The following is a 17,746-nucleotide window of genomic DNA, read 5'->3' on the forward strand; positions in this document are numbered from 1 at the left end:
TCGCCACCTGGTTATCAGAAGGGGGAAAGGAGAAGATTAATTGTGTGTCGTCTGCATAGCAATGATAGGAGAGACCATGTGAGGTTATGACAGAGCCAAGTGACTTGGTGTATAGCGAGAATAGGAGAGGGCCTAGAACAGAGCCCTGGGGGACACCAGTGGTGAGAGCACGTGGTGCGGAGACAGATTCTCGCCACGCCACCTGGTAGGAGCGACCTGTCAGGTAGGACGCAATCCAAGCGTGGGCCGCGCCGGAGATGCCCAACTCGGAGAGGGTGGAGAGGAGGATCTGATGGTTCACAGTATCAAAGGCAGCCGATAGGTCTAGAAGGATGAGAGCAGAGGAGAGAGAGTTAGCTTTAGCAGTGCGGAGCGCCTCCGTGACACAGAGAAGAGCAGTCTCAGTTGAATGACTAGTCTTGAAACCTGACTGATTTGGATCAAGAAGGTCATTCTGAGAGAGATAGCAGGAGAGCTGGCCAAGGACGGCACGTTCAAGAGTTTTGGAGAGAAAAGAAAGAAGGGATACTGGTCTGTAGTTGTTGACATCGGAGGGATCGAGTGTAGGTGAAACAAGTTGGTATTACAGACTCAGACAGGGAGAGGTTGAAAATGTCAGTGAAGACATGTTGAGGTAATCCGTCTGGCCCTGCGGCCTTGTGAATGTTGAACTGTTTAAATGTCTTACTCACATCGGCTGTGGAGAGCGTGATCACACAGTCGTCTGGAACAGCTGATGCTCTCATGCATGTTTCAGTGTTACTTGCCTCGAAGCGAGCATAGAAGTTATTTAGCTCGTCTGGTAGGCTCGTGTCATTGGGCAGCTCTCGGATGTGCTTCCTTTTGTAGTCTGTAATAGTTTGCAAGCCCTGCCACATCCGATGAGCGTTGGAGCCGGTGTAGTACGATTCGATCTTAGTCTTGTATTGACGCTTTGCCTGTTTGATGGTTTGTCAGAGGTTATAGCAGGATTTCTTACAAGCTACCGGGTTAGAGTCCCGCTCCTTGAAAGCGGCAGCTCTACCCTTTTAGCTCAGTGCAGATGTTGCCTGTAATCCATGGCTTCTGATTGGGGTATGTACGTACAGTCACTGTGGGGACGATGTCATCGATGTATTTATTGTTGAAGCCAGTGACTGATGTGGTGTAATCCTCAATGTCATCGGAAGAATCACGGAACATGTTCCAGTCTGTGATAGCAAAACAGTCCTGTAGTTTAGCATCTGCTTAATCTGACCACTTTTTTATAGACCGAGTCACTTGTGCTTCCTGCTTTAGTTTTTGCTTGTAAGCAGAAATCAGGAGGATAGAATTATGGTCAGATTTACCAAATGGGGGATGAAAGAGAGCTTTGTACGCGTCTCTGTGGAGTAAAGGTGGTCAAGTTTTTTCCCCTCTGGTTGCACATTTAACATGCTGATAGAAATGAGGTAAAACTGATTTAAGTTTCCCTGCATTAAAGTCCCCGGCCACTAGGAGTGCCGCCTCTGGATGAACGTTTTCTTGTTTGCTTATGGCGGTATACACCTCATTGAGTGCAGTCTTAGACAGCTACAAAAAATACAGATGAAAACTCTCTAGGTAGATAGTGTGGTCTACAGCTTATCATGATATACTCTACCTCAGGTGAGCAAAACCTAGAGACTTCCTTAGATATCGCGCACCAGCTGTTGTTTACAAATATACATAGACCGCCTCCCCTTGTCTTACCAGAGGCTGCTGTTCTCTCCTGCCGATAACCTGCCAGCTGTATGTTATAAATGTCGTCGTTCAGCCATGACACATTGAAACATAAGATATTAGTTTTTAATATCCCGTTGGTAGGATATACGTGCTTTTAGTTCGTCCCATTTATGTTTCTGGTTCGTGTGTAGGGTTTCTGTTTAATGTGTTTTGTTTCGGTCTGTCGCAGCCAGTGACGTCTCGTGTTTGTGTCTGGGCTTGATTTGCACAAATTAGCCAGCCAGGGTACCATTGTACTGATGAAATTTCATTATCAGCTGTGTGAAGGGTCTCGTGTGTGTGTGTGTGTGCGCGCCACCGCTACCACAGGCTTGGTTTAAACATGTCAGATGTGTCGTTACAGAAAGCACAGCAAAGTGTGTGACAGGACAGTGTTACGTGTAAGCAAGGTGTGAGTTTGCATATTCATGAGTGTGACATGTGATGTGAATTTGCATTAATAGTGTTATGTGATTGGCAGGTTCCTGTTCCGCAGTGGGAACCAGGAACACCCTGGAGACAGGATAGAGAACACCACTGTAGAGATACTGCCCTTCTCGGTAAGACGACAACATTCAGACAATGCAAAGACAACATTCAGACAATGCAAAGACAACATTCAGACAATGCAAAGACAACATTCAGACAATGCAAAGACAACATTCAGACAATGCAAAGACAACATTCAGACAATGCAAAGACAACATTCAGACAATGCAAAGACAACATTCAGACAATGCAAAGACAACATACAACAATGCAAAAACAGCATTCAGACAATGCAAAGACAGCATTTGGACGACACAGTGTGCAATAATGTGTCAATAGTCAGGGCACTTGTTTCTGATTGGTTTATTGATCCATCATCACTCAAAATGTCTATGTCAGTTATTGATTGGTTATTGACAGGATCATGAGCACAGCCTGCTCCATTCAATATCACTACCAGAGGCGGGAGATAAGCACTGTGCATCAGGGGAGGCTGCTGAGGGGAGGACGGCTCATAATAATTGCTGTAACGGAGTAAATAGAATGGTATCAAACACATAGTTTCTATGTTTGATGTCTTTGATACCATTCCACTAATTCCACTCCAGTCATTACCATGAGCCCGTCCTCCCCAATTAAGGAACCACCAAGCTCCTGTGGTGTGCATTATACTGTATGTTAGTGTTAACAAGGCTTTCTACCTACCTAGTGTGTGCATAACATTACCAACATAACCACAACATGTGTCTGTGTCTGAAGGAAACTGGACCTAAGTCCAAAGAGAAATACAAGCGAACTGATGACCGCTTCTACAGGATCGGTGAGTGGACCTGTACCAACCCTCGTATTCCGTTACCTTAGAACACATACACAGCCTGATCAGATTACCCAGTCTCATTGTTCCTGCCACAGACTGATACACAATTTACAAACTGCCTGTCCAAAGGTCCTCAATCACAGCTCTCTCCCTCTCTCTCTCTCTCTCTCTCTCTCTCTCTCTCTCTCTCTTCTCTCTTCTCTCTCTTCTCTCTCTTCCTCTCTCTTCCTCTCTCTTCCTCTCTCTTCCTCTCTCTCTCTCTCTCTTCCTCTCTCTCTTCTCTCTCTCTCTCTCTCTCTCTCTCTCTCTAGGTCAATTTGAGAAGGGTGTGGCTGAGGGGGCTGTAGACACCTCGTTCAACCCGGTGGTGGCGCTGCGTCTCTCTGTCGTCAAAGACTCAGCTGTCTGGGCCATCCTCAGCGAGGTCAGCCAATCACACGCCATCATCTGTCCTTTAATATTTTATATCATGTTTATATTCTACCCAGCGGAATGTTATCCTGTATAACGAGAGCTGTGTGTGACGGTTCTGTGTGTCTCTCTGTAGATTCACATAAAGAGGAGAGCAGGCTGACATAAAGCGGGGGGCCACATCAATCCTGGCCCCCGGCCCCGGGGTGCTCGCAGACGCACCTAAAACTGACTGACCAGGGGCCTTCTGCCACCTAGCAACCAGCAGTGACATCATCAGAGCGCACCAGAGCCGCTCCTCTCAGGGTTTCTGTCTAAGGGCGCTGTCACTCGATTGCTTTCTCTCTATTGCTGCCTATCCTTTCCTCGCTCTCTTGCGCTCTTTTTGCGTGAATGTGAATACTACTGTACAAAAAAGAGCCAGATATAAAATATCAGAAGTCATTTGGTATGTCCGGAAGAAATCCGTTTCCAGCTCTGACTGTCGAGGTAACGCCGATGGCTTGTGACTCGGAGAGACACACCTCAGCTGATCTGAGAGGCTGATGTCACCAGGATGCTGGTGTTGTACATGCTGCTCTCTGCTCCATGTGCTCTTCGTCTCAGCCTCTCTGATCTGTTCCACTGAGGTATTGCACTCACCGGAGCTATAGTGGAGCCCCCTGCTGGTGATTGAAGTGACTGAAGAATGGCTCCATCAGCCTCAAAGACCTGTTGCTTTTTGTTCTTTTCCACAGAGTTGTGTGTTTTAGGTAAACAGCAGGTAATAAATAGACAAACAAGTTGTCAGTCTTTCTTATCGTGAAGATAACTGCCTTTATTACTTCCTTCTTTTGAAAGGGATTACAATGACGATGGCAAACGAAGCGGAAACTAAATGTGGTTCCCCATCTTTAAAGTGACAGGTCTGCCAAACTATGCCCTGGGTAGAAGTCACCCATAGGTGCAGATCTTGGATCAGCTTGCCTTACTCAAGTCTCAACCCAAACCATTCTGGGCAAAACACCTGAAACCTACCTAAGATCTGTGTATGGGGCAGTTTGATCCAGTGGAGGCTGCTGAGGGGAGGACAGCTCTTAATAATGGCTGGAATTGAGCAAATGGAATGGCATCAAACACGTGGAAACATGTGTTTGATGTATTTGATACCATTCCATTGATTCCACTCCAGTCATTATCATGAGCTGTCCTCCCCAATTAAGGTGCCACCAACCTCCTGTGGTTTCATTTTATTCCATGAAAAATCTTTGTGACTGAAGGAAACCACATCTATCTCTCTACTTCCTGTTTGACAGGAAGTCAGTCTGAAAGACCTCTAGTGTCCTTTAAGTGGTAAACTAATCAGACTTTGGCCTTGACTTTGCTCACCTGAAGGGATGTATTGCTATATTCATTTTATTATTATTATTACTACGACAATGACGACGTATGAAGGTGAATTAATTAATTTAAAATAAATCTTTAATTTGTACAAGAGGTTCAAAGAAAAAAATGATTTATGCTACGGTAGTTGATGTGTTCTTTTTGTTCCCGAAACGAGCTGCTTGGTATTCCATGTTGTCTTGTCCGCTGGTTGGTTGAGATAGAGGTTGAATCTAACTGCTGTTCCAGAGTCAGTTTTTGTATAACATTTCTCAGATGGTCAAAGTTAAAATGAAGGAGAGCTGACATCAGTACAGGCCTTAAGCCAGAGATCCTGGCTGAGGTTGTGCTAGATCCATACCCATGTGCCTTTAAAGTCCTGCTCCACCATAATGAGTCCGGAGCAGAACTTCCCTTCATTCACTCCCTTCCCTCTACCCTACATTGACTCTTTTGAAGGGATTTGATTACGTGATACAAGATTTACAGATGACAGGGTTAACGGTTCCTCCATAACTCGCCACCAATTGTACAGTGTGACTCATGTTTACCATCAGCAATAGGGGATTCATTCACTTCATTTCATTTTGATGACTTCACTATATTGAAATGATATATTGAACAGATGATCAAATGCTATTTAGAACGTTGCACTGAGTTTTCAACTGACAGTTTTAAATGTTCCATTCTTTTTTGTTGTTGTTGCTGGGCTTTCATTTACCATCTCCCATTGGTTATGTCATTTTACACTTCTGACATCATCAGTGAGTTCTACCCCATGTGATGTCTGATTCTGTCCAATCATTTAATTGGAGACTGCTGGCAGTGGTTAGACAGGATGTTGCATTTATTCTATGCGCCATCTAGTTGCAGAAGGATGCATGTATACCAGTGGAGGCTGCTGAGGGGAGGACGGCTCATAATAATGTCTGGAACAGAGCAAATGGAATGGCATCAAACACATAGAAACCATGTTTGATACAATTCCACTAATTCTGTTTCAGCTGTTACCACGAGCCCGTCCTCCCCAATTCAGGTGCCATTAACCTGTAATGCTGACAGCCACGCTCCCCTGGGGGGCATCTTGTCTACTCTGATTGTAGCTGTACAGAAAAGCTATTTGCATTGCTCTTTGATTCATAGGTTCAGGATAGGTCACAAAAAGAAATCATGAGAAATGTTTATACAATAAGAGATTTGATGAAGATTTCGTTTTTCTTTCAAAATTCCATCCACGTGAGAGAAGATTGTGATCGTTTTGATTGGGAGTGCTATTTTAAATGTCAAAGATGTGTATGCACGCATGTCCAATTCTAAATCGGCCCCTACATCACAGCACTTAATGTTGATCTAGTAGGGTTGGACAACTACAGTATAAGGAACAATCCTACCAAATCCTTTAAATTAAAAACTCCTAGGTAGGATAAAGACTAGGGGTGGATTTGGGCAACACTTTCGAAACCGGGCCACTTTGTACCAGGTTTGCTTGTCTGTAAATGTCCTTTATTTATTGTGTGATTGATTGATTGGTCAACTTTTTGAATGGAGCTGGCCCCTCCCCTGAGCCCCCTGGTCAAACCAGACCCTCTCGCTCACACCTGGGCCTTTATTTAAGTAGTGTAACGGATTAGAACCTTCAGATAGAAATCTATTCTGTAGATCCGATATGATTCTCTGTGTAGAAATGGGAATCGTGCCAGATCTATACATTACATTTCTATCTGCAACGTTCTAGCAAAGGATTTGCAACCTCCTGAATTAAAACCTCTTAAGGTGGAGGACGGCTTGAGCAGAGGGGAACACAAACTGTGTTTCTCACTAGTTTAAAGGGGGTTTCTTCCATCCTTTTTTTGTGCCCTTCATCCACGCTTATCTAAGATTGTATAGAAAAGCAATATGGAGGTTAGCCTATTATTGAGTCGCTTGCCTAGACCCTAGAGGTAGATGAAAGAAAAGAGACAGCAAGACTATGAAGACAGTCAGGCTCACCCCACCCCTGCCTGCTTCCACCTTCTCTGTTCTCCCCATCAGGTCATGTCATGTGCCTTCATCACTACGTTAGTATATCTGCCTCTGATGATTTTTACATGGACATCGTTGAAATAAATCCAAATGGTTGATACAATTCACACCCATCTGTTTTCTGCCTTGGTTTCATTATTTCACATAATTCACTGTCTGATGGGAGAATGCCTCATTTCCATCAGCCACACATTCCTATAGAGCCAACCGGCTAGGTTAAAAAATAAATCAAGAGATGGCATCAACATGTTGGAGTTGCTGCAGGTTCTATGGAAACATCCTTGCCATCGTGCTCCTTTTGATGTTCTGCTGAGAGATAAGCTTTGAGTGGCACCTAGCGGTATACTTGAAAAAGTACATGTTAAAAATCCTAATTTCGCTGAAACGTACAAAAACTACAAACACTCCCAGCATGCATATAGTTAAATTTTTGTATTCCCAGGATACTTTGCGAATCAAATATGGTGGCTTGCATTACAACGTTCATGTAACATACTGTAAAATATATTATTTAAGTCTAAATTTCTTGCGTAATTGTCTTAAATGTAAGTGCAGCACAATGCCTAAATTCTACGAGGACAAAGAGGAGGACGGCAGGGCATGCTCAGGAATCAGGGAGGACTTCAAGGCATGTCTCCTTCAACACGACTGCGTTGTAAAGGTAACGTTATGGAAAATACGATATCCCCTTTCATCTGAGGTTATGGTTTGCTAGCTAATATTATGCTTTACAGTTTTACTTGTATAACATCCCTTATTTCAAAGCGTAGGACTACCTTAAATTGTAAATTATGGCTTGTTGGTTGGTTGAGCCACACTTCCATTAAAAAAGAAAAGTGCAGCGCTTTCTACACCTGATCGTTCTGGATATTGATGCATGTGTTGTGTGGTCAACGTAAACGGTGAGAATGATCAATAACATATCAAAACACCAGTCTTGGTACAAACGTGTTTGACTAACTCCATGTTGTCCATTCCTGCAGGAGGGGAAGATGCCCAGTCAGTGTCTGAAGGAGGGCCACTGTAAAGCACTGCAGACCTCTTTCTTCGAGTGCAAGAGATCCATGGTGAGGTCACCGGTCATCACTGACATCAATGACATTCATTCAACACTTGGCAAATCCTTATGTATGGAACTGACTGTTTCTGATCTTTCCCTCTATTTCTACAGTTAGATAACCGGTCCAGATTCAGGGGAAGGAAAGGCTACTGATGGACCAAAGTTGAAAACCTCTGCAACACTCACAGCACTGAAAGGATTAATTGTGAATAGTAGCAAAACTAACTTAAAGGGATCCAAATGGGGGTTGTATTTTATTATGCTAACTTCACTTGAGCACTTGATTTGAGGTGGTTCTGTAGAGAAAATATATGCTCTGCAAATAGGTATGTTGGACTTATTACCTACTGAAGTGATGAGTGAGTCTGTGAATAGGCCTACCGCAATTCAAACCATAGACACTTGTAAGTGTGTGGAAGAATGCTGGGCTGCTCTTCTGTTTCCATGTTCTGAAATGAGCGAACTTCAAGGAACTCTAAAGCAGGACTGTCAGCTCTCCCCTCGGCTGTTCTGATGATTGACAGACTGCTAAATTGGGCCTCTGTTTTGAACAACTGTGTGTAATAAATGTGTCATTGAACAGATGAAGTGTTTGCGAATGTGCTTAAAGTGTGTCATAATGGAGTCTTCAATGCACGCAACTGCTGGTATGAGTTTAAATTACATTAGATTTATTTTATTCCAGTTTTATTTTGACTGGCAGTACTGTAAAAATACATGGTATCATTCCTACAGACCTGAGTGAACAGCAATATTAATGGAAATGGGGACATACAAATATTACATAAGAAATTATATGAAATGTATTTAAACTCCTTCATGAATGTAGGTAAAAGGGTCGTTCAGATTTCTATGTACACTAATACAAAAAATGTATTCATTTAACATACTCTCTTATCCAGAGCGACGTACAGGAGCATTTAGGGTTAATCAATCAAATGTATTTATAAAGCCCTTCTTACATCAGCTGATGTCACAAAGTGCTGTACAAAAACTCAGCCTAAAACCCCAAACAGCAAGCAATGCAGGTGTAGAAGCACGGTGGCTAGGAAAAACGCCCTAGAAAGGCCGGAACCTAGGAAGAAACCTAGAGAGGAACCAGGTTATGAGGGGTGGCCAGTCCTCTTCTGGCTGTGCCTGGTGGAGATAACACAACATGGCCAAGATGTTCAAATGTTCATAGATGACCAGCAGGTGCAACAGGTCAGCACCTCAGGAGTAAATGTCAGTTGGCTTTTCATAGCCGATCATTCAGAGTATTTCTACCGCACCGGCTGTCTCTAGAGAGTTTAAAACAGCAGGTCTGGGACAGGTAGCATGTCCGGTGAACAGGTCAGGGTTCCATAGCCGCAGGCAGAACAGTTGAAACTGGAGCAGCAGCACGACCAGGTGGACTGGGGACAGCAAGGAGTCATCAGGCCAGGTAGTCCTAGGGCTCAGGTCCTCCAAGAGAAAGCGCGAGAGAGAAAAAGAGAATTAGAGAGAGCATACTTAAATTCACACAAGACACCGGATAAGACAGGAGAAATAAGATAAGACTCAACCCACTCGAGTGACGCACCGCTCCTAGGGACGGCATGGAAGAGCACCAGTAAGCCAGTGACTCAGACCCTGTAATAGGGTTTGAGGCAGAGAATCCCAGTGGAGAACCGGCCAGGCAGAGACAGCAAGGGCGGTTCGTTGCTCCAGTGCCTTTCCGTTCACCTTCACACTCCTGGGCCAGACTACACTCAGTCATAGGACCTACTGAAGAGATGAGTCTTCAATAAAGACTTAAAGGTCGAGACCGAGTCTGCGTCTCTCACATGGATAGGCAGACCATTCCATTAAAATGAGGAAGCACTTAAGTATTGGTATTTATTAGGATCCCCACTAGACGCTGCAAAAGCAGCAGCTACTCTTGCTGGGATCCACATGAAACATGACATCATACATAGTACAGAACATTATTGGTCAAGGACGTAAATACATCAATTTAAAACGTCACACAGCCTACATGTCAGTACATACACACAATATCTAGGTCTAATACATACTACAGTGCAAATGACAATATATATAAAATGGCTGTGTCTCTTCACAGTCCCCTTCGTGCAGTAAGGTGATCTTTTGTCTTTTTTTTAACTGGTTTTATTGCTAGCTTGAGTTACCTGGGGTGGCAGAGATTTCCATGTATTTATAGCTGTACTTAATACTGTGTGTTTCCCAGTACGGTACCTTCAACACATCAATACCTCACACAAAGACCAATGATGATGCAGTCAATCTCTCCTCAACTTTGAGCCAGGAAAGACAGACATGCACGTACATCAAAGTGCGATACGTGCTGCTTTGTTCTGGACCAACTGCAATTTACCTATGTACCTCTTTGCTGCACATGACCACACAGCTGGGCAGTAGTCCAGGTGTGACAAAACTAGAGGCTGTGGGACCTGTCTGGTTGACTGAGATGTCAAGAAGGCAGAGCAATGTCCTGTCATGGTCAGACCTCTTCCCATTTTAGCAACCAATGAGTCTATATGTTTTGACCTTGAAAGCTATTTGTATTCTTATTTATTAGGGACACTATCTAGGGTTACACCCAGCAGTTTAGTCTCCTCACCTTGCTCAATAGCCACTTTATTCAATAATAGATCTAAACAAGGTTTAGGGTTGTGCGAGTGATTTGTCCCAAAAATTAAGCTTTTAGTTTGAGATATTTATCACCAGCCTATTGCTAGTTACCCATTCTAAAACTGACTAGAGCTCTATGTTAAGTCTAATTTATTTATTTTACTGTTGCAGCCGACGTGTATACTGTTGAGTTGTCAGCATACATAGATACACAGGCTTTATTCAAGGTCAGTGGAAGGTCATTTATAAAAACAGGAAACAATAATGGCCCAAGCCGGCTGCCCTGCAGTACACCACACTCAACTGAATTTGTATGAGCGAGGCTTCTATTAACGAAAAGTCTCTGTGTTCTATTAGATAGGTAACTCTCAATCCATAATAAGGCAGAGGATGCAAATCCATAACACCTAAGTTTTTTCAGCAGTAGGTTACGATCAATGACATCAAAAGCTGCACTGAAGTCAAACAAAACAGCTCCCACAATCTTCTAACTATCAATTTCTTTCAGCCAAGTATCAGTCATTCGTGTCAGTGCTGAGCATATTGAGTGCCCTTCCCTATAAGCAATCTGTTGTTAATTTGTTTTCTGTAAAATATTTTTTTATTTGATCAAACACAATTTTCCCCAAAAATTTGCTAAGCACTTGTAACAGGCTGATTGGTTGGCTGTTTGAACCATTAAAGGGTGCTCTGCTATTCTTTGCTAGTGGAATGACCTTTGACTCCCTCCATGTCTGAGGGCACACCGTCTTCTAGGCTTAAATTGAAGACGTGGGAAACAGGAGTCACAATGTATTCTGCTACCAACCTCAGCAATTTATCATCCGGGTTGTCGGTGCCAGGAGGTTTGTCCTTATTTATAGATAGCAACAATTGTTTCACCTCTTCCACACCCACGTTGTGGAACTCAAAACTACACTACTTGTCTTTCATTATTTGGTCTATTATGCATAAATATGAAGGCTAAGTATTTGTTGTTTGCATGTCTTACTCACCTCAAGTGGATGGCAATATCAAAGGGTTTTGTTATGAACAAGACGTCTGTCTCAATGAAAGATGGAGCCGAGTTTGCTTTTTTTCCTCGAATTTCATTTAATGTACTACAGAGCTTTTTACTATCATTCTTTATATCATTTATGTTTGTGCTATAGTATAGTTTCTTCTTTTTGTTTTGTTTAGGTACTGAATTTCTCAATTTACTGTATGTTTACCAGTCTGCTGTATTGTCAGACTTATTTGCTATTCCCTGGGCCTCATCCCACTCAGCCTTACAGTTTTTCAATTCATCATCTACCCATGGAGATTTGGAAGATCTAACAGTCAGTTTCTTCATCCGCACATGTCTATCAGTAACCGGAAGAAGCAGTTTCATAAATGCTTAGTTTAGCGTCCGGATGTTTCTCATTACACACATCAGACCAACAAATATTTTTTATATCTTCGACATAGAAATCATTGCAAAACCTCTTGCATGATCGTTTATGCTCAAGGACACATCGACATCAACAGATTTTGCCCAGATTTGCCCTTTGTATTGAGCAGTCATACACTGCCCTATTTCATGAACCCACACATTGTCTGTCCAAGATCAAATACAAAGACATGAAAATATGTTCCTTCTTAAAGTGATGGTAGAGAGATTTTGTATAAAAATTCCTGCAATTCGTATGATATGTTACGAATTCCAATTCGTACAAAATGTTACGAATTTGTATGTGACTAATGTCCTGTTCAATCTCTTTAACCAGTTCAGTCTCTGTTCTCTATTCAGCTGTGTAAGTGGGAGCCACTGATGTAATGTTTCTGTTAAGGAGGGATTATGGTGTGTGCTTGAGTAATGGTCTTGGGGTGACTAGATGAGGTTAAAGTTGTCACTGTTCCCTGGTTATGGTCCCATAGAGTGGTCATGGTCATCAAACAGCTGTTAGTTTAGTTCTACAGTTTAGTGGTTAGCTCATCAGCTGCTCAAACCTCTCCAGGTTCACCTTCCTCATGACAAAGGCCTTGTGAGTCTTCTTCAGCATGCCCAGCATGTTCAGGAGCTCCACGCCATGTGGTCGCTCTCGGTGACGAAGGCGTCATCAATTGCCGCCGCCATAGCGTAGGAGTCACATGACACAAGTCCCATACTGTCAACCATCTGCGCCTGGGAGCGCTCGCTGTAGGACTCCTCCATAGTGTTACGGATGATCCGGGCTATGAATCAAGCCTTCTCTGACTCCTGAGCCAGCCAGCCATCACACCAAGACTGTAGAGTGGAACCAGAACGGAAAAATATCAATCACAATGTAGAAGGTATTGGTAGTGTTTTATCATTTATTCAGGACGATGTAAGCTGCTTCCGTGATGGTGGTGAAGTTGAACTCTGCACACACTGTGGTGTTTCCTCTGGCTAAAGACCTGCAGAACACCGGCTTCACATTAAAGCCCATGGCAATCCACCCCTTAATCTATATATTTACCATTCATTTACCAGATAAGCTGACCTTCTGAAGCAAATAAATCATAGCCCTTACACTCTGTGTTGTCTCCCATGATGTAGAGGCCTTTGAGTTGGCTAGGAAGGGAGGGTTCCATCCTTACAGCCAGAGCTAGGTTGGTGACGGGAGCCATGGCCACCAGAGATCTCTCGCTCGCGTTTGGGTCCAGAATATCCGGGCCATGGAAGTGTCCCGCACTGACCACATTCCCAAGGATGAGCTTGGCAGCACCTCAGAATACGGGGATCTACAACACGGAACACAGAGTGGTCAGAACCCCGCAAATTAGAACATTATAGTATTCCCTCTACGCTTTCACTTCATATGAATTCAATCTTAGAGCCCGGGCCTGTGTCAGTGGGCAAAAACAAGTCTGGGTGCCAATCGGTTTCTTATACCGACTACTTTGTTGTTGTCATGGCAACGTTTGGTGTAAACTCCAGCCTCTCCACAGTTCTGCTTTGCTCACTCTGCTACGTCTGTAAACAGATTCAATAGAACAGCACGTCAAATCAGTTATCTCTTTCCAGAGCTCTAATTGAGTAGAGCTCCACTGGCGTGTGTCTGAGACGGAGAAAACAACAGTGTGTTGTCAGAGGAGAACAGAGAGGTCAACAGACACTACATAGCATCCTTCCACAACATGTGATCTCTTACCGTTAAATGCATATTCTACGCACCATGTGATGATGTAAGCACATTCCTTTGGGTGTTTGTTTTCAGAGAAAAAGCTGCCTTGACAATTTTATCTAAATAAACAATATGAATCTCATTGCCAGGGTCTTACATCATCTACCTTTTAACAATAAAATAACTGAACACAACAACACCATACAAAGCCTTCTGGAAAGTATTTAGACCCCTTGACTTTTTCCACAGTTTGTTACGTTACAGCCTTATTCTAAAATGTATTAAATTGTTTATTAAATTGCAATTTTTGCTCATTTATTTTTTTTAAATTACAGAAATATCACATTTACATTAGTCTTCAGACCCTTTACTCAGTAATTTGTTGAAGCACCTTTGGCAGCGATTACAGCCACAAGTCTTCTTGGATATAACGCCACAAGCTTGGCAACCCTGGATTTGGGGAGTTTGTCCCATTCTTCTCTGCAGATCCTCTCAAGCTCTGTCAGGTTGGATGGGGAGCGTTGTTGCACAGCTATTTTCAGGTCTTTCCAGAGATGTTCGATCGGGTTCAAGTCCGGGCTCTGGCTGGGCCCGGTGCCTTTTGGCAAAATCCAAGCGGGCTGTCATGTGCCTTTTACTGAGGAGAGCCTTCCACTGTCAACTGTGGTACCATTTATAGGCAGGTTTGTGCCTTTCCAAATCATGTCCAATCAATTGAATTTACCACGTGGACTCCAATCAAGTTGTAGAAACATCTCAAGGATGATCAATGGAAACAGAATGCACCTGAGCTCAATTTCGAGTCTCATAGCAAAGGCTCTGAATACTTATGTACATAAGGTATTTCCGTTTTTTATTTTTTATAAATTTGCAAAAATTTATAAAAACCTGTTTGTGCTTTGTCATTATGGGGTATTGTGTGTAGATTGCTGAGGATGTGTATTTATTTAATCCCTCTTAGAAAAACACTATAATGCAAAAAATTTGGAAAACGTCATGGGGTCTGAATACTTGATAGTGTTCAGTGTGTCAGATCGGAGGGCCTGTTGTCCGGCCTCTGGCAGTCTCTATGGGGGTACCACAGGGTTCAGTTCTCGGGCCGACTCTTTTCTCTGTATATATAAATGATGTCGCTCTTGCTGTGGGTGATTCCTTGATCCACCTCTACGCAGACGACACCATTCTGTATACATCTGGCCCTTCTTTGGACACTGTGTTAACAAACCTCCAAACGAGCTTCAATGCCATACAACACTCCTTCCGTGACCTCCAACTGCTCTTAAACACTAGTAAAACTAAATGCATGCTTTTCAACCGATCTCTGCCCACACCCGCCCGCCTGACTAGCATCACTACTCTGGACGGTTCTGACTTAGAATATGTGGACAACTACAAATACCTAGGTGTGTGGCTAGACTGTAAACTCTCCTTCCAGACTCATATTAAGCATCTCCAATCCAAAATTAAATCTAGAATCGGCTTCCTATTTCACAACAAAGCCTCCTTCACTCATACTGCCAAACATACCCTCGTAAAACTGACTATCCTACCAATCCTCGACTTCGGTGATGTCATTTACAAAATAGCCTCCAACACTCTACTCAGCAAACTGGATGCAGTCTATCACAGTGCCGTCTGTTTTGTCACCAAAGCCCCATATACAACCCACCACTGCGACCTGTATGCTCTCGTCGGCTGGCCCTCGCTACATATTCAGCGCCAGACCCACTGGCTCCAGGTCATCTATAAGTCTTTGCTAGGTAAAGCTCCGCCTTATCTCAGCTCACTGGTCACCATAACAACACCCACCCGTAGCACACGCTCCAGCAGGTATATCTCACTGGTCATCCCCAAAGCCAACACCTCCTTTGGCCGCCTATCCTTCCAGTTCTCTGCTGCCAATGACTGGAACGAATTGCAAAAATCGCTGAAGTTGGAGACTCATATCTCCCTCACTAACTTTAAGCATCAGCTATCTGAGCAGCTCACCGATCGCTGCAGCTGTACACAGTCCATCTGTAAATAGCCCATCTACCTACCTCATCCCCATATTGGTTTTTATTTTTATTTTTGCACTTTTGCACACTAGTATTTCTACTTGCACATCATCATCTGCACATCTATCAATCCAGTGTTAATTTTCTAAATTGTAATTACTTCGCTACTATGGCCTATTTTTTGCCATACCTCCTTATGGCATTTTCACACACTGTATTTAGATTGTTCTATTGTTATTGACTGTATGTTTGTTTATGTGTAACTCTGTGTTGTTGTTTTTTGTTGCACTGCTTTGCTTTATCTTGGCCAGGTCGCAGTTGTAAATGAGAACTTGTTCTCAACTGGCCTACCTGGTTAAATAAAGGTGAAAAATCAAAATAAAATAAATAATACTTTCCAAAGGCACTGTACCTCCAGTCTGTTACATGCTTGAAGCACCCGCAGCGTGTTATTGCACACATTCTCCACATTGGTGTTGCCATGGACACAGGTGATGCCCAGGATGTCTACATTAGGGGCGGCCAGGGCCATCATGGCTATCATTACTACTCCTCTTGGAGCATAACCTAGCCACTATGATACATTCACATAGAGACAGAGCAAATATAACCTAGCCACTATGATACATTCACACAGAGACAGAGCAAATATAACCTAGCCACTATGATACATTCACACAGAGACAGAGCAAATATAACCTAGCCACTATGATACATTCACACAGAGACAGAGCAAATATAACCTAGCCACTATGATACATTAACACAGGGTGAGACAGATAAAATATAACCTAGCCACTATGATACATTAACACAGAGACAGATCAAATTTAACCTAGCTAAGATACATTAAATACATTAATGATACATTAAAGCCTCTTAAGGATTCGCCCCTTTTTCCACATTTCTGCCTAAAATGAATCTTTAATTAAATAGATTCTCCAGTACTTTTGTATACTTTTGAGCCAGTACTTCTGAAAGTAGCACCCATGAGCAAAAAGCGGTCCCCGAAAATTGCGTACTACGTCACATATGCGCACCACTTCATTGCTCTCTCTCATTCTGCTGTTTGTGCATCTTGCTAGCTGTCACTCAAAGGGGGAGGGACTGAAGCTCATTGGCTAGAACTCGAATTGCTAGGAGGCTGGCCAAAGTGGGGGAAAATGGAGGAAAATTGGCGCAGCTTCCAGAAAGCTTTCAAACTAGGGCTTTCGTGGCTAATTGAGGTAAACAAGAAATTCTGCCCATAAATGATGCATGTAATGAACTACACATTAACACATCCAGCCCAAAGCGGGAGATTTAAAAAATACTTAGTAATCGCCAAAGTTCCGGACCACGTCTTTAAGTCGTTGTGTAAGTAGTCATGTTTTTTTTATATTTTTAAACTAAAATGTAACTGAGGTATGGTCTTCTATACACTGTGATGTATTTACCCAACTAGACACCAGAGTCAGGAGTTGTGAGGTCAGTGATGATAAACTAGAGGAGAACAACGGTCTGATTGGCTTCAATTCTGATTTGGAGTCTGCAGACTAATCTAGGTATTAGCTACAGAGTTGTACTGTGTAAACACATCCATATTATTTAAAAGAGAGCCCAGTGTGTATAGCATCAGGAGTGGCATTGAACCTGTCACAGGCAATAAAGCTCAGCACGTGCCCTGAATGTACAAAGTCTGCAGCAGCAGAATGTTCAGTCGTGGCCAAAAGTTTTGAGAATGACACAAATATTAATTTTCACAAAGTCTGCTGCCTCAGTTTGTATGATGGCAATTTGCATATACTCCAGAATATTATTGTCACGATCGTCTTGAGGACAATGAGTGGACCAAGGCGCAGCGTGTGAAAAATACATCCTCTTTTATTGGAAGATGAAAACGAACGAAAACAAAACAACAAACGTGAAGCTATAAAAGACTAAGTGCTAACATGCAACATAGACATAGACAACTACCCACAAAAGCCTACTGCCTATGGCTGCCTTAAATATGGCTCCCAATCAGAGACAATGAATGACAGCTGTCTCTGATTGAGAACCATTCAGGCAACCATAGACATACCTAGACACCTACACTCAAACACAAACCCATCTACTCTACCTAAACCCCCTATACCATACAACCACCCAAGACGAGACAAAA

At 43.0% G+C, this 17,746-nt stretch overlaps 2 protein-coding genes and 1 pseudogene across 5 annotated transcripts in view; 2 read left to right on the forward strand and 1 right to left on the reverse strand.

Annotated features, from left to right (window-relative positions):
• LOC120058494 (alpha-1,3-mannosyl-glycoprotein 4-beta-N-acetylglucosaminyltransferase A-like) overlaps nt 1-4,245 on the forward strand; it is an 86,824-nt gene extending 82,579 nt beyond the window's left edge. For all 4 annotated transcript variants that reach the window (XM_039007198.1, XM_039007199.1, XM_039007200.1 and 1 more), the window contains 4 exons: nt 2,204-2,282; nt 2,971-3,031; nt 3,340-3,452; nt 3,576-4,245. In XM_039007198.1, the coding sequence (XP_038863126.1) occupies nt 2,204-2,282; nt 2,971-3,031; nt 3,340-3,452; nt 3,576-3,602 (280 nt within the window). In that variant the 3' untranslated portion in view covers nt 3,603-4,245. The remainder of the gene's footprint in view (nt 1-2,203; nt 2,283-2,970; nt 3,032-3,339; nt 3,453-3,575) is intronic.
• Nucleotides 4,246-7,245: 3,000 nt separating this feature from the next.
• Nucleotides 7,246-8,471, forward strand: LOC120058495 (cytochrome c oxidase assembly factor 5). The gene is made up of 3 exons (XM_039007202.1): nt 7,246-7,484; nt 7,807-7,890; nt 7,995-8,471. Exons 1-3 carry the CDS (start codon nt 7,383-7,385, stop codon nt 8,034-8,036), a joined length of 228 nt encoding a protein of 75 aa, XP_038863130.1. The 5' UTR covers nt 7,246-7,382; the 3' UTR covers nt 8,037-8,471.
• A 3,974-nt stretch (nt 8,472-12,445) lies between these two features.
• On the reverse strand, nt 12,446-16,147 carry LOC120058118 (annotated as a pseudogene).
• Nucleotides 16,148-17,746: the final 1,599 nt, after the last annotated feature.

Source organism: Salvelinus namaycush, chromosome 13, assembly GCF_016432855.1.
Source record: "Salvelinus namaycush isolate Seneca chromosome 13, SaNama_1.0, whole genome shotgun sequence".
NCBI lineage: Eukaryota > Metazoa > Chordata > Actinopteri > Salmoniformes > Salmonidae > Salvelinus > Salvelinus namaycush.